The sequence below is a fragment of the Artemia sp. Qi Xiang Cuo genome, chromosome 19 (assembly GCF_049724085.1).
Source record: "Artemia sp. Qi Xiang Cuo chromosome 19, ASM4972408v1, whole genome shotgun sequence".
In the NCBI taxonomy this organism is placed as follows: Eukaryota; Metazoa; Arthropoda; class Branchiopoda; order Anostraca; family Artemiidae; genus Artemia; species Artemia sp. Qi Xiang Cuo.
The window spans coordinates 11,270,239-11,296,163 of record NC_142812.1 but is presented as its reverse complement, the minus strand read 5'-3'; the positions used below and the strand labels follow the sequence as shown (position 1 = coordinate 11,296,163).

At 37.0% G+C, this 25,925-nt stretch overlaps 2 protein-coding genes across 2 annotated transcripts in view; both read left to right on the top strand.

The window, feature by feature from the left end:
* LOC148940492 (uncharacterized) overlaps positions 1-25,925 on the top strand; it is a 200,655-nt gene that overhangs the window by 2,418 nt on the left and 172,312 nt on the right. The window contains exons 2-3 of the mRNA XM_089104870.1: positions 12,451-12,567; positions 18,939-19,059. Coding sequence (XP_088960996.1) covers positions 12,456-12,567; positions 18,939-19,059 — 233 coding nt within the window. The 5' untranslated portion in view covers positions 12,451-12,455. The remainder of the gene's footprint in view (positions 1-12,450; positions 12,568-18,938; positions 19,060-25,925) is intronic.
* LOC148940493 (EPM2A-interacting protein 1-like) lies at positions 3,548-4,045 on the top strand. Its single transcript, XM_089104997.1, has one exon. The coding sequence runs from the start codon at positions 3,548-3,550 to the stop codon at positions 4,043-4,045; it is 498 nt and encodes a 165-aa protein (XP_088961123.1).

The window sequence follows — 25,925 nt, the reverse complement described above, 5'->3', positions numbered from 1 at the left end:
ACCTCAAAATGATGTCAGTTTTGCTGTGATGTCATTTTTGAGGGAATTCAGGAACTTTTAAAAAAATTAATCAAGCCCATCACACTGAGGCAAGTATAAAATTTTTGTAGAAAATTAAATAAAAAGTATTATGTACTTTTAACTAAAACAAGAATTACAATATATTTAGGTTCTTGCAAACAAAGAACATGTTTGGTTTTCACCAATAATTTTTTGGCTGCCTTAAAGGCCTCTTTGACCAAAAACAATCCTTAAAAATTTCAAACAGCTTTTGTTTTCACCAGAGTTCTTCTAAACTTATGACAAAAGGTTCTTTGCCACCATGTAAATGATAGCAAACATATTTTGTTAGTATCAGGTAACAAAAACCTAACCAAAAATAAAACTAATTTTAAAATTGTCAGGTACTTTTCCAGTTTAAATAACAAGATTAAAATTATTGCTCAGATACCATAAATGTATTTGCAGTTTATAACTTTATCAATTCTGAACTAAAACTAAAATAAAATAAAAATTGATTTTTTCAATTTTTTTTGTAACATCACTCATTACATCATATATGGTTTGGTTATGAGTACACAATTGATGTTAAATCCTATGTCACATCACTTATTACTTCATGTATGGTTATGATTGCTTAAAAAATCAAATATCTTTGAAAATATAAAGAGACATCTAAAATGCAGTTTTTTTTTTCTAAAAAATGCTTTCATTTTTATTTTTTTTTTTTTTGATTAAAAAAGGCACTAGAACTTATAATTTCTGTTAATGTAAGCCCTCTCGCAAAATTCCAGGACCTCTGGGTTGATGCAATCATCCCTGGGAAAAAGGCAAATAAATGTGATCTGTGATCTTTCTTCTGGCAAAAAATACAAAATTCCACATTTTTACAGATAGGAGCTTGAAACCTCTACAGTAAGGTTCTCTGATGTGCAGAATCTGATGGCAAGATTTTCATTAAGATTCTCTGACTTTTAGGGGATGTTTTCACCTTTTTTTCGAAAACGAGGCAAATTTTCCCAGGCTTGTACCTTTTGATGAAACTTATATATTTAAAATCAGCATAAAAATCTGATTCTTTTGATGTATCTATTTATAAAAAAATTTCGTTTTTTAGAGTTTCAGTTACTATTGAGACAAGTCACTCTTACTATACAGTTTATTACCATGAACTTTTTGATAGAAGAAACAGAATTGCTAGCTAATAAGTCACAGAAGTGTAACAAATGGGCAGGATATCCAAGAACACAAAGAACAATTGGTTGGCTAATTTTACATTATATATAGGCTCTATTTGTAGCTGAATATTTGGCTATTTCAAGCTTCAGTGTATGTGTAACCAAGACCTTAATAGTCAACTAGTTAGCTAATGCATTAGTACAGGGGTCTCCAAACTTTTCAGCCTCAGGGCCATACTGATTACTCCAGTAAGTTCCAAGGGCCAAAACCATATTGTCATTGTTGCCGATGGTAAAAAGTGAAATAGTTCACTGATGAAAAAAAAAGTCCGAAAAAGTATGCAAGTTTAGAAAAGGCTGCAAATCAGACTAAAGTCCACAAAACAGCAACACTGCATATTATTAATTGTCCTTTCATTATCTGTAATTTCTAGATTAGTCCTAGAGTACAAGCCATGAGGAGTAACGTGACACGACATCTGGTGGACACAAGCAGAAACTCACTTCTAGATGGTAGCAATTGGATTATATAAGAAGGCTAGTGGCGCAACCACAAATCAGTTCCTATGACACTGTTGTGAAACAAAATAGTGCGTACCTCCTTAAAACGTGTTTCTGCGTGTTTAAGTTTAAGACGTCTTTGTAACAGTATTTTGATTTGAATTGTTACTTTTGTGCATAATTTAGTAGTATGGAAAAGAAGCAAAAAATTGATAGTCTTTTACTTACTTACTTTGACTTATGTCTCCTGCCGGGCGCTGCTTGGCGTAGAGTGACATCTGCCTCCTCCATCCACTTCGGTCCATGGCAAGCATTTGCACATCGCTCAACCTGATATTTGCCATTGTAAGGAACTCGGACAGGCTGTCAGACAATCGTTTTTTTGGTTGGCCACGAGGTCGCTTCTAACCGGCTTTGACAGGGTTGATGTCATGGATCGTTTTCGCAGGTATGTGTGGAGGCATTCAAAGTAGGTGTCCAGACCATCGTAGTGTTTGCTCGGCTGCTTGGGTTGAAAACCGAGACTGCTTGGTGAGCTGCAGCAGCTTCTCATTGCTGACAAAGTCGAACCATCATAAACCTTCAATCCTCCTCAGGCTCTCTGACTGAAAGACATCAATTGCCTTGAGGGTTGCGGCTGAAGCTTGCCATGTCTCAGCTCCATAGAGCATCACAGAGCCAACGAGGGCGTTGAAAATCCGCAGCTTTGTTGTGTGACTGATGTTTGGTTTTCACCAGAGGTGACAGTTCAGTCTGCCCATGGCAGAAGACGCTTTGGATATTATCGCTTGTAGTTCAGAAAGAAGTGAGCCATCTGAAGAAACTATGGAGCCCAGGTAGGTGAACCTTTGGACAACTTCGATGCTAGTGGTGCTATCCAGGCTAACTGAAGGATTAGCAGCAGGAAAGGATGGGTCTATGGCCATAATTTTCGTTTAGTCCAGTTTATCTGCAGTCCTACTTTTGCAGCCTCTTCTCGTAGGATTCGAAGCGCTTCCAGCAACTGCTCCATGGAGTCCGCCAGAATGGCCAAATCATCAGCAAAATCAGCATCTGTAATGACACAATCTTCAAACTTGAGTCCAAAGCTGAGACTTGAAGTAGTCCTTGTCATAACGTAGTCTATGATGACATTGAAGAGCTCTGGGGCAACTGCACATCCTTGGCGCACTCCTGTTGTGATTTGGAAGAACGGGCGGCAGCGGTCGTTCAATTGAACACAGCTCTCCGTCCCATGGTGTAGAGCTTTGAAGAGTCTGCAGTATTTCTCAGGGAGGCCTGTCGATTCTAGAATCCGCCAAAGAGCTTCTCGGTCCACTGAGTCAAACGTAGCACGGAAGTCGACAAAGGTAAAAAAAGCTTTTTGTTGGAACTCCGTGGTTTTTTCTATGATTTGTCGGATTGTAAAAATCTGCTCGATGGTTGAACGGTCCGACATGAAACCAGTTTGCTCCGGTCGCCGGATTTTACGAATGATATTTCGACATCGATCTAGCAGGACCATTGAGAAAAGTTTTCCCGGGACAGACAGTAGGGTTATTCCACGGTAGGTCGAGCAGTCACTTCTAGAACCTTTCCTCTTTCATAAAGGGATAATGACACCCTTCCGCCAATCTTCGGGAATTATCTCGGTTTACCAGATTGTAGAGAACAGGGTGTGGAGAAACAGGAGTGAATGCAGAAAATTCAAAGATCAGTGGAACATTCAGTATTTTGTAATTGAGCCCAGTAACAAGGCACTATGTTTGATTTGCAATGAAAGCATAACCGTTCTCAAGGAATGTAACATTAAACGTCATTATGAAACAAAACATTTTCAAAATTACTCAAAGTATACAGGAAGTTTGCAGACAAAAAAATTCGAAGCTATGAAGCATGGATTGAAATTGCAGCAGTCTTCATTTACAAAACTCAAAACTGAACAAGAGGCTGCAACTCCTGCCAGCTTTCGTGTGGCTCTTGGAATTGCGAAACGTGGAAAACCATTCACCAATGGAGAAATGATCAAAGAATGCATAATTGCAGTAGCCGAAGAAATGTGCCCTGATAGGGTAAATTTATTAAAAACTGTCAGTATGTCAGCAAACACTGTGGCTCGAAGGGTAGAAAACATCGCTGAAAATATATCCTCTCAACTGTTTGACAAAAATGGACATGTTGAGTGGTTTTCTTTGGCCTTGGATGAGTCAACGGATGTGTCAGATACTGCTCAGGTATTGATTTATATTCGAGGAGTAGATAAAAGCTATGAAGTGCATGAAGAACTTCTTGATATGTATAGTATTCATGGCACAACTACCAGTACAGATATTTTTAAGGAGTTGAAATGGCCATTAATAAAAAGAACCTTTGATGGAAAAACTTGAAATGTATTACAACTGATGGAGGCAAAAACATGAGTGGGAAAGATAAAGGAGTGGTCGTTCTTGTGTCAAAGGCTGTAGAAAATGATGGTGGTTCAAAACCATTAGTCTTACATTGTATCATTCATCAACAGTCTGTGCGGAAAATGTTTGGATACGTCTGAAGTTCTGAAACCAGTCATATCAACTGTTAATTTTTTCAGATCTTTTGGGCTGAATCACCGACAATTCCGACAATTTATTGAAGAGATTAGAGAAAATGACTTACCTTATCATACTGCAGTATGTTGGCTTAGTTGTGGGAAAGTCCTTCAGTGCTTTTTTGAACTTCGAGCAGTGATTGAAATTGTTTTGAATGAAAAGCATTGCCCTCTTGCTGAATTACAAAACAACACATGGCTGTGAAAGTTAGCATTCTATGTTGATTTGACAAAACATGTGAACAAACTGAATTTGAGATTGCAAGGAGAAAACCAGCATCTTCCTGATTTATACACTAATATCAAATCATTCTGGAAAAAATTGATACTGTTTCAATCGTAACTATATGTAAATGTTTGTCACATTTTAAAACATGTGAAATATTCAGCCACACCACTGAGACTGAGTTTCCTATCGATTTTGCAATCGAAACTTTGAGTGCTTTTAAAATAAATTTTGATACTCGTTTCTTGGACTTTGATGCCATTGCAAATCAAATTAAGATCTTTCAGAATCCTTTTGATACTGACATTGAAACCCTAGCCCCAGAACTTCAAATGGAAATGATTGATCTACAGTGCAGTGATATAATTAAGAACAAATATCAAAACTCATCTTTGTTGGAATTTTATTAGAGTCTTCCACTGACACAATTTGATAATTTGCATAAATTTGCTCGTGGGCTGTTTTCTGTTTTTGGTACTACTTATTTGTGTGAGAAGACCTTCTCCAAAATGAAGTACGGTACACAAAAAATGTTTACAGATCTAAATTAGCTGATGAGCATCTTAAATCTGTTTTAATAATTGGGACAAGTAAAATTAGTCCACAACTACAAACTATTGTCAGTGGAAAATCTCAATTACATAAATCTCATTAGTATTCCATATGTCATTATGCTTGTGTTTTTATTTAAAATGTATAAAATGTTAGTAGGGTTCATTTCAATAACTTGTTAGGCATTATATACTGAAGTTAAATTTTCGGCACATTATACATGTCTTTACTCATTAAAAATTTGTGTTTCTTTATCCAACTAATTACAAAAACAATAACAATAAGACTACAACAATGTTATGAGTAGTTAGCCCATGACCATATCAATGTAGATGTCATATTAATAATTATTCAACATAAAATTAGAATACTTCAGTAAACTAAATTTAATTTGCTATGAAATATACGTTCTCTAAAAGGAGTTTTCAAGTACGCTAGCTCTCCGCGGGTTGGACAAAATCTGTCCGCGGGCCGGATTTGGCCCTCGGGCCGTAGTTTGGAGACCCCTGCATTAGTACATAGAGCTCTATTGATAACTGACTAGTTGGCTAATTTAAACTCAAGTTTATATATATATTAGTGGAATCTTAATAGCCAATTAATTAGCTAATTCTAATGTGCATATAGAACTCTATTGATGGCTGACTAGTTGACTGAATTACCCCAGATTGGGCAAGATTTTTCTGCTTAGTGATTGACTTAACTTGTCTACTGACCTAATTTTCTTTAAAAGCGTGGTCAGATGACCTTAATTTAAGCTGAATATAAATGTTATTTGAATCCTTTAATTTTAAATTATTGTAAATTGGGTGTATAGGAATATCTCCAATATATCTATTTAAAGCAAGGTCTCTTTTTATGGATTTTTTTTTTTAATTTCAATTGCCTTCCTAAAAATATGTGGGGAGCCATTTGCTTCAAGTATTAAAGCTGCCTTGTCAGAAAGAACTACATGATCTGGATTTTCAACAATGTGGGGGGCCAAAGCAGAATCTATATCCTAGTTTTATTTTCAGTTTCACATCTCAGTGAAATCTTGCGTTCTTACCGTCTTTTTCCTGGGTGCTGGTGTTTACCACCGCCCCCCCATGAATAATTTCCCCCCTTTTTCCCTTGGATAATTCCAGGATTTGCATTAGACGAAAAATTGTAATTTCTACTCCTATGTTTAAGTCAGGGGCAATCATATTGCATTACCTATAGTAAAGACGTATAAGCATTTGATATATTAATATTTGTTCATTAATTTTTTCCCAGAGGCACTTCGTGTGGAAGGGGTGGTCAAATAAGCCTTGGAGGGGGATCAGTCAATTGGAAATCAAAATCCCAGTGCTCTTTTCTAAAAATTTGTCCTGCTTTTCAACGAAATGCTAGCAAATAAGTTGCTACTGACAACAACATCTAAAAGAAATTCTTATTCTAGTTTAATGACCCCTTGTGTTTCAGCAGTTGTTTTGAAATAATCTTCAGATAAGTAAAGAATTAGTACTAAGGTAGAGATGATGGGATGATGGAGTTAGAAATTGAAATATAATCCTCAGGGTCATAATCAGGACTTTCGTTTTGTTTTGTTTTTTTTTGGGGGGGGGGGGCTTTGGAACTGGCACAGTAACCTGAATCAGAATCTAAGTCTGAAGGAGAGGAGTTAGATTTGTAAGCAAACCCTGTTGAAGTCAATCTTAATGACTATGAAAGTGACTTAATGTTCTGCTCTTAGGATCCAGTGCTTAGTTAATCAAAGTATTACAAACCTCTCTTTTAATTGTATTTGGTACTTTTATAAATAAATAAAAATAACATGTATTGTATGTGATATGAGGAATGTGGCTGAATATAGCTATTTAAATATGCAAGGCTGTTAGGGTAACATTTCTTAGGTTTAAATGTAGAAAAAAATTACTAATAAGATTTTACTACAAATAAGGATAAATTTGATTTTTTTTTCTTTATTAATTCTTTTTTTTTTACAAAATGGATGTCCAAAATCAGCCACGGTTCAATTGCTGAGGTATTACCCAAGGCACAAGATTACCAAAGGGATGAACTAGACGATTAATTAAATTGATGAAACTCTAGATGAGAAGGTGTTATCTCTTTTAAGCCCAGGAAAATCAGAATCATTAAAAAATTTCATTAAAAGCTGCATGTGATGCTTAAAAATAGATTCTTAACATGTCTTGTAGCTACAGGGCAACTGTAAAACACCAATTTTACCCTGTATTTCCTAGGGAGTGCCTTATTTTACCAATTTTACCTTATTTTACCAATTTTACTAACTTTAATGAATTTTTATTTTACAGTAATCCTATAACACTACCCCCCCCCCTTCCAGAATTTTAAAGAAATTGTGTGACTACTCTACTAAAGGAAATACTATAAAATAAAAAGAGTAGTAGGTAGGCTAGCATTTGTTTCCTTATTGTCAGCCCACAAAAAGTAGGTCAATCTTAAATGGGGAGAGGGAAGATAATAAAAGGAACAGGTATGCAATGACAGAATTCCAAAAGCTTCCAAAAAATTTAGGGATAGTGGAGGCACTGGTATTTTCTTGAGAAGATCTGCCAACAAACTTCAATAGGCCATGAAAACTGCCAAGTAGCCTGTCTACCATGCTACCCCACTTTGCACGCCAGGTAAGGAAGAATTTAAGCAAGATTGAAACTTCTTGGAAAGATGTCAAGAGGAAGGCTTTGAATACATTGGGATGGAGGAGGAGCATAGGCAGCTCAATGTACTGGCCTCTAGCAGCATAGTGCTGTAGTGAATTGTTAGTAGTGGTGGTAGTTATTATGCCTTGAAATCCCATTAAGTATTATTAGAATTATCTTTTTAAAACCTAGAGTCATAGAATAGTAATATATGTATTTTCTTTACAGTCTTCTAAGCGCTGGAAATAAACAATCAGTTGAGATAAGAGCTTGAAGATGCCTTTCTTTGCATAATTTACTGTACCTAGAAAATTGTACTCCTGATTTTTCCTTGTTATTAATTAAAAAAAAAATTCCACAAAATAAGTTTTTCAAAAAAAAAATAAAGAACCCCATTAAGCCAAAAATGAACAAATATAGAATCAAATAATCTACCAAACATTCAACTTCCACAAATCAGTATCAATAAATAAATGAAATCCAAAATGAACAGATATTAAAATAAATAACAGAGTCAAACTCAAAACGAGCAGAATTAATATGAGTAGGGTTCAAAACCCCTATGCTTTCTAAAAGCTAGAATATAATTTTTACTTTACTGAACAATTTCTTTTAAATCTTTTCACTTTTTTACTTTAAGAAATCAAAAATTAATTAAGACTTTAAGGAATAAATATCAGCATGTGTATATTAAGCTGACAATGCACATTCATTTGGATTTTTTTTCAGTAAAATACAAATTTTTTAAAGGCCCATCTGAATTTAATACGAGACCCGTCTGAATTTAATTCGACCACCCATTCCATAAAAAACCTTATATGCCCCCAGGGCATAACTTAAAGCCCTTGCCCCTGGCCTCTGGGGGTTGTGCCAACCCTGGAAGCATTGTTATATGTTCTTTCGACTATTTTGAACAAAATTGCCATTGCATAATTTCAATCAAACGCATTTGGTGAAAAGAGGGGTAGTTAGGTGGGGGGGGGGGGGGTACTTGACCTTCATCACTGTTCACTCTTACAAGAGACCCGGAACTTCCAATTTCAACCAAATGAGCCACCTCTAAAGCTTATACAACCATCCCTCCCATAAGAACCTCAAATATCCCATAGGTATTACTTACAATCCTTGCCCTCAGGCTCTGGTGGTTTGTATCAACCTCAAAGGCCTTGTTATATAATATTTAGACTATTTTGAATAAATATCTCAAAATATCTATTGGATACATCTCAGGAAAACACGACGTGTTTGCGTGTGTGTGTGTGTGTGTATGGGGGGGCGGGGGGCGGTAGCAGCGCTTTGATCACTTGACTCCTAAAAAGGGCACTAGAACTTACGATTACCAAACCAATGAGTCCCCTTCAAAGCATGTACGGCCACCCTTTTTATAAGAACCTTATATGCCCCAAGGGCATTACTAACAACGTTCCCTCAGAGTTGTAGGAGGGGGGATTTCTCACAGACATAATTTCCAAAACCTTCAACTACAATGAACATAATTGTTATCTCCAAGTTTCGATTGGAGGTGTTAAGGTAAATGCTGAGCGTGGAGGAGGGGGGGGGGCTGTTTGATATTAAATCACTTTGACTTTTGAATAGGGCACTATAACTTCCAATTTCAAATCAAATAAGCCCCATCTGATGTTTATACGACTGTCCATTCAATAAAAACCTTATATGCCATCATAAAATTACTTACAACCTTATCCCCAGGGCGCTGGGGGGTTGTCTCATACCTAGAGACAAAATTATATGTTCCTTGAACTGTTTTGAAAAAAATCGCTATCTCATAATTTCAATCAAATTCGTTTTGTGAAAGGAGGGGTCGTAGGAGAAGGGAGGGGGCTAAATGCCGTCCATCACTTTTGTCGCTTAAACAGGAACTAGAACTTTCAATTTTCAACCAAATGAGCCACTTCTAAAGTTAAAAAATCATCCCTTCCATAAAAACCCTGGGCATAACTTACAACCCTTGCCCATAATCTCGGGCGTTTGTTTGAGCCCCAAAATCCTTGTTATATGATATTTTGACTATTTTGAATAGAATCGCCACCTCAAAATTTCTATTAGATGCATTTCGGGACAATAGGACGTGTGTGTGTGTGGGGGGGGGGGGGGGGTAGCCGCCCACCGATGAATTTGATTCTTAAAAAGAGCACTAGAGCGTCTGATTACCAATCCAATGAGCCCCCTCCAAAGTTTATATGACCACGCTTTCTATAAAACCTTATACACCTCCATGGCATAACTTACAATCCTTGTCCTGAGGGCTGGGGGGATTTGTTATCCTCAAAGACAGAATTTCCAGACCTTTCAAATACGCTGAACAAAATGGCTGTCTCAAAATTTTGATTGGAAGTGTTTGAGGAAATGATGGGTGTGTGTGTGTGTGGGGGGGGGGGGCGGGAGCATTTGCCCTCTGATCACATTCGACTAATAAAAAAGGAACTAGTCCTCTCAGTTACAATTTGAATGAGCCCTTTTTGAAGCTTCTACGACGAAACTTTCTACAAAAACCTTATATACTATAACTTATATAACTTACTACCCTTGTACTGAGGGCTATGGGGGGAAGGGGAGTTGTCATCCTCAGACATGGTTTCCAGACCTTTCATCTACGTTGAACAAAATGGCCATATCAAAATGTTGATCGGAAATGTTGGGGAAATGATGGGCGGGGGGGGGGGGTTGATTCTCCCTCCGATTACTTTTGACTATTAAACAGGGCAATATCCCTCTCAATTTCCAACCGAATGAGTATTTGAAGTTTTTACAACAACGCTTTCTATAAAAACATTATATGCCCCCAAGGCATAACTTACAACCTTATCCTTGAGGGTTGTGGGGGGATTGTCATACTCAAAGACGTATTTTCCGGACCCTTCAAGTACGTTCAACAAAATGGCTATATCAAAATGTTGATAGGATGTGTTTGGAAAAATGATAGGCGTGGTGGGACATTCGCCCTCTGATCGCTTTTTACTCTTAATAAGGGCACTAGCCCTGTCAATTCCCAATTAAATGAGCCCTTTTTGAAGTTTCTAAGACAACACTTTCAATAAAAAACCTTATATGTCCCCAGGGCATAACTTACAACTTTTGCCCTGGGGGCTGTGGGGGGTTTGTCATCCTCAGACATAATTTCCCGACCTTGCAACTACGCTGAACAAAATGGTTATCTCAAGCATTTAATTGGATGTGTTTTTGGGGGAATGGTGGGCGTGAGAAGGGGGAGGGGTCAGTTGCCCTCTGATCACTTTCGACTATTAAAAAGGGCACTAGCCCTTTCAATTTCCTATCGAATGAGCCCTGTTTGAAGTTTCAACTACAATACTTTCTATAAAAACCTTATATGACCCCAGGGCATAACTTACGAACCTTGCTCTGCGGGGTGGGGGGGGGGGTGTCATCCTCAAAGACCTAATATCCAGAACCTTCAACTACGTTGAACAAAATGGCTATCTCAAAATTTTGATTGGATGTGTTTGGGGAAATAGTGGGTGTGAGAGGGGGTTAGTTGCCCTCCAATCACATTTGACTACTAAAAAGAGCACTAGCCCTTTCAATTTCCAATCGAGTGAGCCCTTTTTGAAGTTTCTATGACAATGCTTTGTATAAAAACCTTATATGCCCCTAGGGCATAACTTACAACCCTTGCCCTAAGGGCTGTGGAGAGTGTCATTCTCAAAGATATAATTTTTGGACCTTTTAATTACGTTGAACAAAAGCGCTATTGCGCTGCCTGTGATTCATACAATATTCCCCTTCTCTTTTTATTCTTCTGAAAGACCTCTTGCTGAAATCTGGAAAATATCTGTTTTAAAATGCACTTTCTAAGCCTTCAAGCACCCCTACCCCACCCACTAGCAATACAGCATCTATTTTTGGCTGTTTTTTTCTCAGGTAGGCCTAGGTGGGGGAGGGACGTCCAAACCTTCCAAAAGTGCATCTTAAACACCTTTTTTCTATATTTCAGTGAATGGAAATGCACAAAAAGTAATCAGGTAAGATATGGTCACCAAAATATGGGCTAAGAATCACTCTTGATTTTGTTCTTCCTGATATCACGACATTTGCAGAATGTTCATTTAACCCGCTAAAGCAGCTTAAAAATACCTCCAAAATCGTACAGTAGAGGTTGAATGATCTTGAACACAGGCCTTTCGGTTCCAATGTCAAGGTGGGTATTGCCAATGTTTTAAGCAGTTTTGGGAGGAAATCAAGAAAGATCAGAATATAAGAAGTATTTACAGTGCTTATGTTATTTGTATCTTATCCAAGGATTAGCAAGGTTAGAGCTTTTCAATTTAGCCAGTTGAACTTATTATCTTATCTTTTTTAGCAGCATAGTAATAAATAAGCTCAAAAAGGGGACTATGACAGTAATATACTTAGATTCTGGACTTTTGGTAGTTTTTAGCCCCCCCCCCCCCAAAGAATATTTTTGACAAGTCGCTGTCTGATCAATATAATCCCTCTTGAAGTTATTGGCCATCTAATCATGGCTAACTACTTCATGGCTGTCCCTACAAGTCTGCCAGTAGCATTATACCCAGAAGGCCTAGCGAAAAATGTTGATGATATTCTGAGAAGTTAAAATATGGTTATTCATGACTGAGCCAGGTAAAGGGTAGTGTTTCAAAGACCTTTCCTCAAATGCCAAAAAATTTTTAGGTTTGTGTATCTGTACTAAACATTGTCTATTAAAGCTTTTTTTTCATATTTGAAAAAAAACCTTTTATCTCTGTGAAGAGTGAAAGAAACAAAAATAATTTTTTTTTTCAGAAAAAATGATTAGCCAACAAGAAGATTGTTTCCTTGGAGATGGCCAAGCCTTGTATGGAGTTGGCAGTGTTGGAAATTTAAATGAAAGCATAGATGGGTCATATAGACCAGTTTCAGGTATTGTTTATCTCTGATTTATCTGGTGTGCTGTTTTTTGTCTCTATTTTTTTTGTTTTCTGCTTTTGACCATGACTACAGGCAGTTCATACTGGGATTGCGAATATGGGATCGATTTTGTCACTTTAGGATCAGTGCATAAGAATGAAATTAACAACTAACGACATCTACCATTAACCAAAAAACTATGTTCTTTGTTCCTTTTTTTCTTTTTTTATTACTATTATTGTGTATTTTTGCTATGCTATTTATTTACTATATTTCTTTTTTTCTTACTCTTGATATACCCTGGGCTGATCATAAAAGACTCACTTTTTCCAAAAGGGTGCAATAGGTATATTTGTATACATGTTAAAAATTAGCCTATGTGCTGCAAACTGATCTACTGTTAATTATCTCACAATCACTAAAAATTAGTTTAAAATCAAAAGATTCTGCTTACTTACAGAAAATTTCTGGATATAAATGAACTTATACCTGTAATTAAAACTACAATGAATAAAAATTGGAGAAGTGGGATCGAGAATGGAGCTTTATAAGGCCAACGAAACCGTTAGGCGAAGCAAGACGAATATTCGGGGAGGAAAACTGTATAGAAGAAAGTCTCAAGAAAACATATTTAAATTTCTGAGTGAAAATGGAAACAAAACAAACCGGATAAAATTAAAAAGACAAAAACAAACAACATCAAAAGCAAAAAGAAAAATAAAATCCCAAATTGAAAGAATCTAAAAACCAAACAACGCGGAAAAATCAACAAGAGATAAAATTAATAGATTTAACAATTTTAAAAGCCGAAAAACCTAACTCCGAAAGCCAGCCACTCACCAATATCATATACAGTATTGACAAAGGCTATGCTCTCTGTTAACAAAATGAGAAACATATTTAAAACCACACAAGATTCATACTCCGCCTTCGCGCACGCGCGATACCGATGTACACATCACGAGAAATCTATGGAAAAACCTGTTTTTTTTGTCTGACCACTACCAACTAAACTGAGGTTGTAACATAAATTCGCAGAGTCAGTACACGCGGTATCAAATGTGTTTCATGTTTGGAAAAAGAAGACGCTACAGTCTAAAGTGACAAACATCCACGACTAACAAAAATCAATGCTCTCGTTCAATAATTTGAGTCGGAAAAGCGTCTGAAAAGTTGAAGAATCTTTCAGACGCTTAATCATCTACCTAGGGAGAAAACTGCGTCCTATTTTGTCTAATGCACTAGATCTTTTGGATCTGAGGGTTGGGGGAACGTGTCATTTTCAGGGTGTGAAAGTCACATAGGATGTATCTCAGGGGTGAATAGATTGTCAGCTTCTCGTTTAAGATAACCAAAACAAGAGTCACTTAATTTATAATCACCATATCTCTGTTTTGAGTAAAACCTGAATTTTTGAATTTATTTATCTCAAAAGCCTCTGCTTTGCCGGGCCACACCCTTGTTATCTGAAATCAAACTGGATATTAAAATCAAAATTCTAAGAAATGAAATAAAGCTTATTTTAAGTTTTTTCAGTTCGACTGAGTAACACTAGACTGTCCGTATCCTTTAATGTTTTTAATTGCTATTGGATTCATATGACTATTCTCGAAGTCCATACGTGTACGCATCATACGTACACGTATCAGTCTCCTCTTGCATTAGTTTTTCATTTTTTTTTTGTTCAAATTTTTAAGAAATACATAGAGTAAACTTTTAATTTAGTATTTATGTATCTAGAAACAACTTAATTAAGTATTTAGAGGTATTTGTCTGAAGTTGGGGGGGGGGGCAAATATTAAGCTCTGTACAAATGTTCTAAAGTTCTAAATATCAAGGGTTTTATGCATTTTAGTGTTGTCTTCTGAAGATTTTAGATCATTCTTAAAGGATTTTCTATACCACATTATTTATCTATTTATTATTACCACAACTGAAAGCTTTCGCTTGTTGTTTATAAATACAAATGAAAAAGCACCTGGAGTAACTAATACAGACAAACATAAATCAACACTTCCTGTTTCTGGACTAAATCTGGGATCCTCATACGTATGTATATGTATATTCGAAACCAAAAGGTCCGCACAGTCATGATCACAAAGAAGAAAAGAAAAAAAGAAAACAAATCACAAAAGTAATTGAATGAATCAATTAAACAATTAAACAAACCAATTAAAAAGACAAACAACATACAGCAACATTTAAAAGATAAACAATAAACAAATATCTGATAAACAATAAACAAATGTCTGAGAATGACAATAAACAATAAACAAACCAATTAAAAAGACAAACAACATACAGCAACAGTTAAAAGATAAACAATAAACAAATATCTGAGAATGACAATAAACAATAAACAAACCAATTAAAAAGACAAACAACATACAGCAACAGTTAAAAGATAAACAATAAACAAATATCTGATAAACAATAAACAAATGTCTGAGAATGACAATAAACAATAAACAAACCAATTAAAAAGACAAACAACATACAGCAACAGTTAAAAGATAAACAATAAACAAATATCTGATAAACAATAAACAAATGTCTGAGAATGACAATAAACAATAAACAAACCAATTAAAAAGACAAACAACATACAGCAACAGTTAAAAGATAAACAATAAACAAATATCTGATAAACAATAAACAAATGTCTGAGAATGACAATAAACAATAAACAAACCAATTAAAAAGACAAACAACATACAGCAACAGTTAAAAGAAAAAACACTAATAGAAGTATAATCATCAAAGAATACCCTCTCAGTGGGTCGTGCTCATTTGAACAGACCGTGCCACATCCCTAATTCTCACAAAACACCCATTCATCAACAGTTTGTGCAGTGACAGCTCTTCCCCCTCACCCTCTCTAGAGAATTATTTTATCAAATCCCTTAACCATCCTCAGACAACCCAGCTTTAAAATATTCCTCCTCACAATTAGTGGATTATTCCTCTTTATTTTCACTATTAGTGGTACAAATCACTAATATGTAACGAGCTATTAATTTGTGTAAAACTTTCAGAACACATAACTTCCTCAGTTAGATGGTTCAGGTGGTACAACGGATATGTTTGAATTATGGTTGTAAAAGATTCACTAGTTTTGACACACGAGCATTATTCTCTACAAAATGACACCTTTCATAGACCTTTCATCTCAGTTCATATCCAAGAGAAACAATAATTGTTTTGGGGGGGGGGGTGGCGGGGGGTACAAAAATGATTTTTTTTTTTTTTACAAAAGAAACTTTAAAAAACGCATCATAAATTTGTTTATATTCATTTTTGTTACGTTTGTACGAGTTGGACAATCTGTTCGGGGGGGGGGGGGAATCAAAACCTCTCTCCCCTTCCCTTTGGATACGGCCTTGTCTCAATTAGGGACGAATTTAAGTTTAGATTTAAGAAAAAGATTCATCCTAGAAGAGCTGAAGTTCTGAAAAAATTTGGTAAATAAACATATGTGTGGTACCAAATTTGACTGGGAAGATGAAGTTTCTTTTTAAAACAAAAGAGTATAAAAGATGATTTTTGTCATTTTGACTCATTTTTTTAGAAAATTCTATTGATAGTCCTAAAACTTATGTGTCATGAAAACAGGCCTGGATAGTGTCAAATACAGGTTTTGATAGAAAGATAGATTTATTCAACAGTAAATTTAAACAATAAAAGCAAATACGTCATCATGTACCCCCCCCACCCCCACACCCTGCAAGGCTATCTAGCCAGGAATACAGGCGAGAAAGAAAGAAGAAAAAAAGCTATTACAAAAATATTAGGCTTAAAATATTAAGCCTAATATTTTTTCTAAGCTTTCCTAATGTTTTTTTTTATTTTGTCATCTTGACTGGAATTTTAATGGCTCTAGCTCAATTTGATGTAAATTATTGATGACTTGAATTATTAGATCTTACTTCAAAGGGTATTAAAACTAAAGAAATGTCTATTTTTCGACATTTCTTGCCGAAAATTTTTTTGCTGATTTTTTTTAATCGGCAACATTTTGTTACATAATGTAACAAACACTATCGGCATTAGGTACACACTGTTAGGAACATTTGAAGGATAACAGGGGATTTTTGGGTCTAAGGGGAGAAGGATTAAAGAGAAGAAAAAAGTATATTCCTAGACCTAAATTTCCGAAGGAAATGCTTGTTTAATTAACCTTGGGGGGGGGGGAATTTTTGGTGAGGTTTTACAAGAAAAAAATTAAAAAACGCATCAAAAATTTGTTTATATCCATTTTTGTGACGTTTTACAAGTTGGACAAGCATTTTTTTTTTTGGGGGGGCGGTCAAACCCGTACCCCACCCCCCTGGATACGGCCTTGCTAGTAACATAGGGGAACACAAGTAAAAAATACAAAAAAAAAAAAATTACACACAAAAGGAAAAAGAAATCGCAGAGAAATCTCAATTATTTCATTGACGCCAAGCACTGGATTACACACGCGAAAAAAATAAAATCAATAATTAAGCAAATAATGTTTCACTTACCTTCTGCGGATCCCGAGTGAGTGGCAATGCTCACTATTGGAATCCCATTGATTCTAATAATAATATAATTCTTCCAAGCTTATAAATCAAGCACTATGATGTATTATATGATATGTTATATAATATATCGCCTCAGCTTATAAAATATTACTATATTGCTTCTTATATTGGTTAGTGATATTAGATAAGAGCATCTTTAGCTTTATTTATAATTGCTGTAATTTTTGTCTATGATATATTTTGTTGCTGTTTATGCTGCTTAGTAATCTCTCCCTTTTAGATTTCATATTTCTGCTTTTGCTTTTTTTATAAATCGAAAGATAGTTTAGTCTAAGAAATTGTTTGTTTAGAAGTGTTTGAAAAGTCTTTGAAATTTTTGACAGGCTTTGTTTACTTTCAAAGTTGATTTTGTTTGAGTATTTAGAAACGGTTTTGTGAAAATAAATTCGAAGCATAAAATGTAGCTATACACCAAGATTCCTTCTGTGAAGTAAACACTATAACAACAAGAGAGCAGTACCATTCTATTCTTGAACCAACACTGTTTCCACATATTTTTGCAAAAGTTTCTTTAGATATGGGTTAACAAACTCATCCCCCTTTCATCCCTTTAGAATTCTATTGTAGAGTTCTCGCTCAAGTATTGTTTCTATAGCATTTATAATTTCTTTTCCTCGCTTTGTTTTTAGTGGAATAGCTATAAGAATAACGACTAAAAGCGTTAAATGACAAATAAAATATCATAGGAATCGCAATTGCGCTGCCCAAGTAAAGAGCGATATGGCTTTAATGTGTTGTTGATCTATTTATTATTATTTATCCCGGAAAAAAGATATATAGAGGCAATATAGTTCTTTATTAAAGGGCCCCCAAATGGAAACCCTTTAATTTTTAATCACTGCAGTATTCATGTTATTATCAGCTGACGATTCATGATTGAACACAAAACCCACTGCAGCATTCACGTCAGGTTTTAGAGTTTTCAACATACTCTAGAGCTGTTTTCAAGGTGGGGGGGAGGGCTCTAAACCTCCTGGTTAGGATTTTAGGCCATACAAATCCGATCTCCTATCTTATAATTTTCAGTTGCCGGGATTTTGACCCTTTTTAAAGTACGTACCCCGCCACTACCCCCCCCCCCCCAAAAAAAAATGCAGTTTGTGGTGAAATTTTTCCATCCACACAAATCTATCATTTTCAGTCTGAAAAAGGTCACCAGAACTTTCAAATTTGAATTGAATGATCCCTCTCCTAAGTCTCTTCTACCATCCTTTCTACACTGAGTGTTCAGCTGAGAAAAAAAAAAAAACAAATACGAGCCACATCGCTCTACTAAAAGAGCAATAAAAGAAAGATAAAGGATTTATCATTGGATTTTGCAATCCCTACCGGTGGTGCTGATATCTGTTTCATGGCCTTTCAGCCGTGCAATAGGGGCTGGGGGCTAGCCTGTGGTTTCACACACCCTTCTTGCTTACCTTACCCAGATTGCTCCAGGTACCTATTTAAAAATGGGCTGAGTCAGGCTTTGATTACAGTCACGTCACTGATTTCCATTCAACCAAATTATCAGTGACTCCTGGACTCGAACCCCTGTCCTTACGGACAAAGGGTCTCAAGTCTAGCGCGCTAAATACCAGGCTAGTACGGCTTGATGAAGCATCTTTGAAAATTTATTTTATGCTGCCGATTCAGCTTACATTTATTTTGCCAGGGCTTTGACTTTGCTTGCCAAGGTATGCGATTCTGAAAAGGGCATGGATCTTGTAAGCTTGATTTATTTTTTTTCTTAATCTATAATTGCAATAGGGTCTTGACCTATGATAAATTGTATTGCTGTTTATATTTGCTTGTAGATGATTTTTTTTCTTGTAGATGAAAGCATCTTTGAAAATATATTTGCTGCTGTAGATTCAGCTAGTACTGGATTTTCCAGAGCTTCAACTTTGCTTGCCAAGGTGTGCGATTCTGATTATGGCATGGATTCAAGCACTAGGTATTTGATTATATTGATATTTAAATACTGTTGCTGAGAAAAAGCTCGGTTATACGAACTTACGTTCTGAGTGCCCCAAAAAAATATATGTGCAACTAAGGTCTAAATGACAATTAAAAGGTAAGATTGTCTATAAGGCTGTTATTAGAACTATTCTAGCTAAACAATTTTACTCGAGATGACGAAGCGATCTCGAATCTCGAGATTGCTTCTATAATTTCTTATATTTTACGTGTAATGTATATTTTTGAATCATTTTGCCGAATTCTCCTCTATCCTCAATCCACCAAAAGTATATTTTCTCTTGAATCATTAAAATTTGAACACAAAAATATCAAACAGTAAAAGGTGCGGTGATGTCACATTTATTGACGTATGATTTAGATGTGGGTTAGGCACGCGTCTAGAACGGGGACCCGAGCCTTTTCCTTCCCTTGAAAGCAAGGACTGACTCTACTGCTTTGCATGCTTGTTCTTTCCCTCTAGACCAGTGGTCCCCAACCGATTTTAGGCTATGCCCCACCTAGGCATTTCAAAATCATGTTGCACCCCTTTATATTTATGTTTTGTTATTCGACATTTTCGCTTATTCACTTAAAGGAAGCTTGAGCTGAATAAGAAAGGTGATAAGAGTGAGTGTGGTATCTATCGATGTCTTAGACTGGTCTCTGTAGGTAGAAAATTACTTAGTAATATGATACGTTTTAGCTGAGATATGCTGTAGACAAAGTGATAAGAGAAGAACATCGCGGTTTTTCAAAGGGTAGAGGATGTGTTGACCAATTTTTCACTCTTAGGTTAATAATTGAGAAGTGCCTGAATTATCAAACACCTTTCGTCCTCAGTTTTATAGACTATGAGAAAGCGTTCGATTCTATTGATAGAAGAGCTTTAGCAAAGGTCTTATCCTTGTATGGTATACCAGATAAATCCGCTGAAGTGATTGGTGCTATGTACGAGAATAACACTGCTGCGGTTAAGATGGGAAATGAGGTTAGTAGCTGGCTTTGTATTAAATCAGGAGTTAAGCAGGGTTGTGTTCTATCTCCCTTTATATGGATTATTTTGATAAACTTTGTCTTAAGGAGCACAGAAAAGGCAATGGGAGACCACGGACTCAAATGGGGAGTAAAAAATCTCCTGGACTTAGATTATGCTGATGATTTAAGCATCCTAGATGAAAGTGTGAACAAAATGAATGAACTTTTAGAGGTTTCGCGAGTTCAGGGTGCTAGAATAGGTTTGAAAATTAATGTTAAGAAGACTAAGTCACTAAGGCTAGGAATAAAAGAAGATGAATACGTGACGTTGGGTAATTAAAAGATTTATCAGGTGGGCAGCTTCACTTACCTTGGTAGTATTATTAGCAAAGATGGTGGGAGCAGTGAATATGTTAAAAGTAGAATAGCCAATGCTCATGGTGTTTTTTCAATGTGGAAAAAAGTTTGGAAGAATAGGAAGATAAGTCCGCAAACCAAGATTAGGATATTGGAAGCTACAATGATGCCAGTGGTCAAATATGGTTCTGAAGCATGGGCGCTCCGAATAACGGATGTAGATTTGCTAGATGTTTTCCAGAGAAATTGCCTACGGATTGTTTTGGGTACCCGGCTGGCTGACTGTATTTCAAACAGTAGGCTATACGAAAAATGCGGCTCTATCCTGCTTTTAATGACTATAATGAGAGAAAGGTGGAGATAGCTAGGGCACGTTCTGGAGATGAAGGATGACATATTGCCAAAGATAGTCCTTTTTGGCTAACCCTCAAGGGCTAACGGAAAGCAGGTTTTCCGCAGTCGGGGTGGCAGGATGTCATAAAGAAAGATTTAAGGGAAATGGGAACCTCCTCGTAGGGTGTAAAGAGGGAGGCTTTGAATAAAATGGGATGGAGGAGGAATTTGCGTAACTGTGTTGGCCTCAGGCGGCTTGGTGCTTCGATGAGTTGTTAGTAGTAGTAGTAGTATCAGTAGTTTCATGCCAAGGGCCCAAACGCAATTGAAAGTCGTGTTTGCACCAATAGCTGAACCCAAGTACAGAAAAAACAACGACCCATAATTTATCCCTGAAATCCCCATAATTGAAAACCCTTAAGTTTGTGTTTAAAATCACCCTCGTTGAATACCTTCCAAGTCACCTTCGCAATTTGAAAAAAAAACTTTTGAAAAAAACTACCAATTGAAATAAAATTAATTCAAATGCAATGTTGATTCTTTAACATAAAGGTTGTTTATTTTCATTCCATCTTTAGAATTAATAACGAAACGAATTTTTGAATTTTTCAAAAAAAGTGCTAGATACCCAGACGCGTGTTCCTTTTTTCTTTTTTCCCTAGCGCTATCCGGTCATTGGAACTTGGTAGGGATGCTGGAATGGGCAACCTTCTGAGGTTCTCGGAATTTGTATTTTATTTCCCGGCCCCATAATGGCGTGCATTAACGAGTGATTGATTTTGATGTTACATAGCATACTCCACCTGAAGCTTCCAAATAAAAGACGGTTGATTCAATTCCTGCTTACGAATATAATGATCGCTACTGTCACAATATTTTTAGAACATTTTTTCGGGAGAAATTTTGGGGCTGTAAAACTTTAGTTTCTTCACAATACCTCTCAATTTTTATTCCAATTCTTTCTGACTTTTATGTTTTCCTAGACTAGAGACTACAAACCTATTAGAATTAAAGCCCGACCATAGAAAAAACTATTTCTAATCTTAAAGCTAAGGCTCAAATTCAACGACCGTCCCTCCTTTCCATTCATACATTTTGAAACAAATTAATTTTAATATTTGATCAAATTTGGGGGGGGAAATCGACGCATTGCTAGTTAGGTAGAGACCAGAGATGGTCCAAATTGAACGGATCAGTTACTAATTTTGCCATGCTCTAAAAGATAAGAAAAAGAAACCTCCTGAAAGATATGCGTTTCCAGATGCTGCCAGTGACAAAAGTTAGTCGCAGTTGTGGCTCTATCGGTTCTTTGTCTTTGGTCCAAATTAGCTTAACTAGCCCAAATAGGTATTGTAATTTAGAAACTGCGAACGAAGCGAGAAGCAAATTTTTAGCTTCTATTCAACGCTAGTTAAAACTTATTCTTAAGACTTGGACTCAGTTCAGTGAAATAGGGTTTGATTTAGAAAGGGGCTGAGTTGAACAGCGGTTGATTTAAATCGGTTAATTAAAACAGCGTTGATTTTAACAGGGGTTAATTAATTTAGGGGCTCAGTTAAATGTTGTTGAGTTGCACGAGGGTTCAGTTAAATAGGATTGAATTGCACGTAGGCTCAGTTAAACAGGGGCTAAGTTGTACGAGGTTTCAGTTAAGTGGGGTTCAGTTGCATGAAGATTCAGTTACACGAGGGCTTAGTTACACAGGGGTTCAGTTGAACCTGGGGTCAGATGCACGAGGGTTCAGTTTGGCGTCATGACTTACTTATTTGACTTGTGTCTCGGACGTCCTCGTGGGTGGCGTTGGGGCCATCTCCTTTACATGCTGACGGATCAGCTCTCTGTAGGATATTCGGTCATCTGTCTGATTTAAAAGTTTAAGGAGATCGTTTCCGAACCTGTCTCACCACCTCTTCACTGGTGTGCTGGGGCGGTGACTGCCGTCTACTCTACCTTCGAAAATACCTTTTGGCAGTCTCGACTTCTCCATCCGGTGAACGTGGCCTAGATATCTAAGTTATTGTAGGGGTACTCTCTGGAGTTCTGCTCTCTGGAAAGCCGTTCTGGCTAAGTGGACGCGCGCTGGGCTGAGAATCCGTGAATTCGGGTTCGATCCCTGGTGTGGTCAGTTTCTTAATTTGGGACGCGGGTCAGTGGTGTGCCCTGTAAGCTTAGCCAGAGTCAACCCAGCTCTAAATGGGTACCTGGAGAAATCTGGGGAAGGTAAAACAGGAAGGGTTTGCGAAAGCATAGGTTGGCTAGCCCCCAGCCCCCCATTGCACTTCCTGGCTGAAGGGCCACGAAACGGAGATCAGCACCGCCGGTTTGGACCTTAAGGGTCTAGTGCCGCATCCTTTACCTCTTTTTTTTTACTCTCTGGAGTATTGTTGTTTTTCGCTTCAGCTATTCCCAAAGTTCTTGGTTAGAGACTGTCGAGGTTTGTTATACCGACTATATGGTGATTTCGTTTCGAATGCTGAAATTTTTCGCTTTTCCTCCAGTTTCAGAGTTCACGTCTCGCAGGCGTATAGGGCAACAGGAACGATCAAGGAGTCGAAGAGTTGTAGCTTTAGTTTATAGATGCTTATTCTTGAAGAGTGGGAGTAGCCTCTTGTAGCTTTCTCTTCCTCATACGTCTTCTTTTTATGTCGTCACTGCAACTATTGTCCTATTTTAGTTGGCTCCCTAGGTATACAAATTGGGTAATCGATTCAACTACTTCGCTTTTTACTGAACGGGAGTTGGAATGGGGTCTCTCGTTGTACGCATGACTTTCGTCTTCTTCGGATTCACATAATTTTTTATTTATTTATTTATTTATTAAGGCTCTTAAGTATAGTCGGCCGAAAGGTGCACGTCCTGCCCTTGACCCACCAAAATATTGCCATGCCCCACGTTCGGAATCAATGCTAGACCAAAATCAAGGCTAGACCAAATCACAATAAAGCTTAAGATGGTATGGATAAAAACTGAACTGTTTGATTAAGCTGGTGAGCCAAGGATCCGAGAGTTAGGGCAAATAAAACATTTTTAAAATACTAGTCAGCTGTCATTGGCGTGGTGGTATAGTAGGAAGATCAAAATACTTTAGACCTTAGATCTTGTTCTGCCTACAGAAGCGCCTAGAGCATCGACAAGGATTCTCCAGTTTTCGCGATAACTTGATGCCGCCAGTACATTTTCCGACTCGGGTTGCAGAGACGTGTTAGGAGATTGGAGATCTGACTGATATGTCTGGCGTAGTGTGTTTTGGGACGATGCATCCTTCTTAATCCTGCAGGTTGCACACTGGAAGGTGGCGTTGGAAGTTCTAAGGTCTCCAATCATTAAGCGATGGCCTAGATATTGCCATCGACGTTGATGGGTGACGTTGGCTGGTTGGTGAATTTTTGGATGTCTACAGCAGTGACCTGACCTGTACAGTATCTGTCCAGTATATATTTTTCAATATATAGTCGATTATTATTATGAGTAGCAACGGTGAAGTGACGCAGCCTTGCTTACCTCCTGAGAGGATCTTGAAGTGCCTTGTTAGGCCTTCAGTTTCATGGACACAAGTCTCAGTGTTCAGATACATGGATAAGATTATTCTGAAGGTCTTTGGTGGGATACCATAATGGGAAAGTATCTTCCATAGACTTTTTCTGGGGAGAGAGTCAAATGTTTTCTCAAAGTCAATGAATATCATGTAGCGCTTAGATTGTCATCGACAGGATTCTTCAGTGAGTTCACGGAGGCTCGATTTAAGGTCTGCGCAGGAGCGGTTATGTCTGAGGCTGTGCTGTTTGCCTCTGATTTGTTGTTTAGTTTCTATTGAATATGTTTAAGAATAATTTTAGAAAGTAGCTTCCTAGGTATAGAGAGTTGGCTTATTCCTTGCCAATCGTTACACACCCTTTATACATTACCCTTTTTGAAGAGTCGAATCCTCATGCTTCTTATCCAATCCAAAGGGGCCCTCTCCAAGAACCACACCGTTGCAAAGAGTGCAGCCCATTTGGACCTCAAAAAAGCTACTGAACATTTGATCATTTCAGCTGTGATTCTATCTTCACCTAGTGCTTTATTGTTCTTCAGTTTCTTGGAAGATTTCTTTGGCTGTAGGAGGGTTAGAACTAATATCTAACGAGAATAGTAGATAAATATAGTAGAAGGGGTTTAAAACTTTTTATCAGGGGAGGGGGGGCCATTTAGCGATTCGTAAAAGGTTTGGATGCTGTATCTAGATTTTATGGGCTCTCTTGCGATTTTTCTCAAGATTTATACAGCAGACCAACTGGCTAATTTTAAAAAGAATATGTGAAATCCAATCCTTTTTAAAAAGAAGAGTCCTTTTTGCTCGGCTGTATTAAAAAGTAAGTCAAATTAAGCTACTGGGATCATACCCCAAATGATAGAGAAATCTCTCTTTATGTGATTATGCTTTTTTTCTATATCCTTATAGTATCCTCCCACACCTGGCTAGGCCTGTGACTTAGAATAGAAATAAACTCTTTGAGCTGTATTCCCGTTAAGATTTATAAAACAGACCAACTGGCTAATACTGCCTTCTTTGAAAAGGGGTAATTTAAGCCTAGAAAAGGCGCTTTCTTATGCTAAAAATTTCCTAGAGTTCCTACTGATCAATCTTGGAAATAATTTTCTCTTTCCTTCCGTGTCAGTATTTGAATTATTTGTCCTCAAAAATTATTTGAAGGACCCTTCCCAAAGGAGAAATGGGAAAACATGTGCTTCAGAATTAAAATTTTTCACATTTCAGTGCGGAGCGGTATATATGATTCCTAAAATGGGGTACGTTTGTAGAAAATGAGTTTGTCATATCCCTTCATATTAGAGGTGCACGCTTAGCTTGTTAACTTGCACCTCACCAAAAACAAAGTACGATGAACGGTATCCTCAAGGATATATATGGAAAACTTTGGATTAAAAATGCACCTTTTGTATTTTAACTGGCAGGGTAGTATCAGTTGCCTTAAAAGAGCACATTCTTATCCACAATGTGTCTTAAGACTTCACATGTATCACTATAAGACTCCACAAGGAGTCTTATAGACCAATCGAAGAAAGTGAATCATCTCACTCCTCTATATCAGCAGGATAATGCTTATAATAGTAACCCTCTCCCCCATTCATAAAAATAGTTAAAGGGGCCCCTCCCTTCAGAGAGAAGCTGGAAAATTGTTGCCTACAAATGCACCT

Excerpts from the sequence above, each read along its gene's own strand:
- LOC148940493 (XM_089104997.1), top strand. The coding sequence starts at position 3,548 with ATGAAGCATGGATTGAAATTGCAGCAGTCTTCATTTACAAAACTCAAA.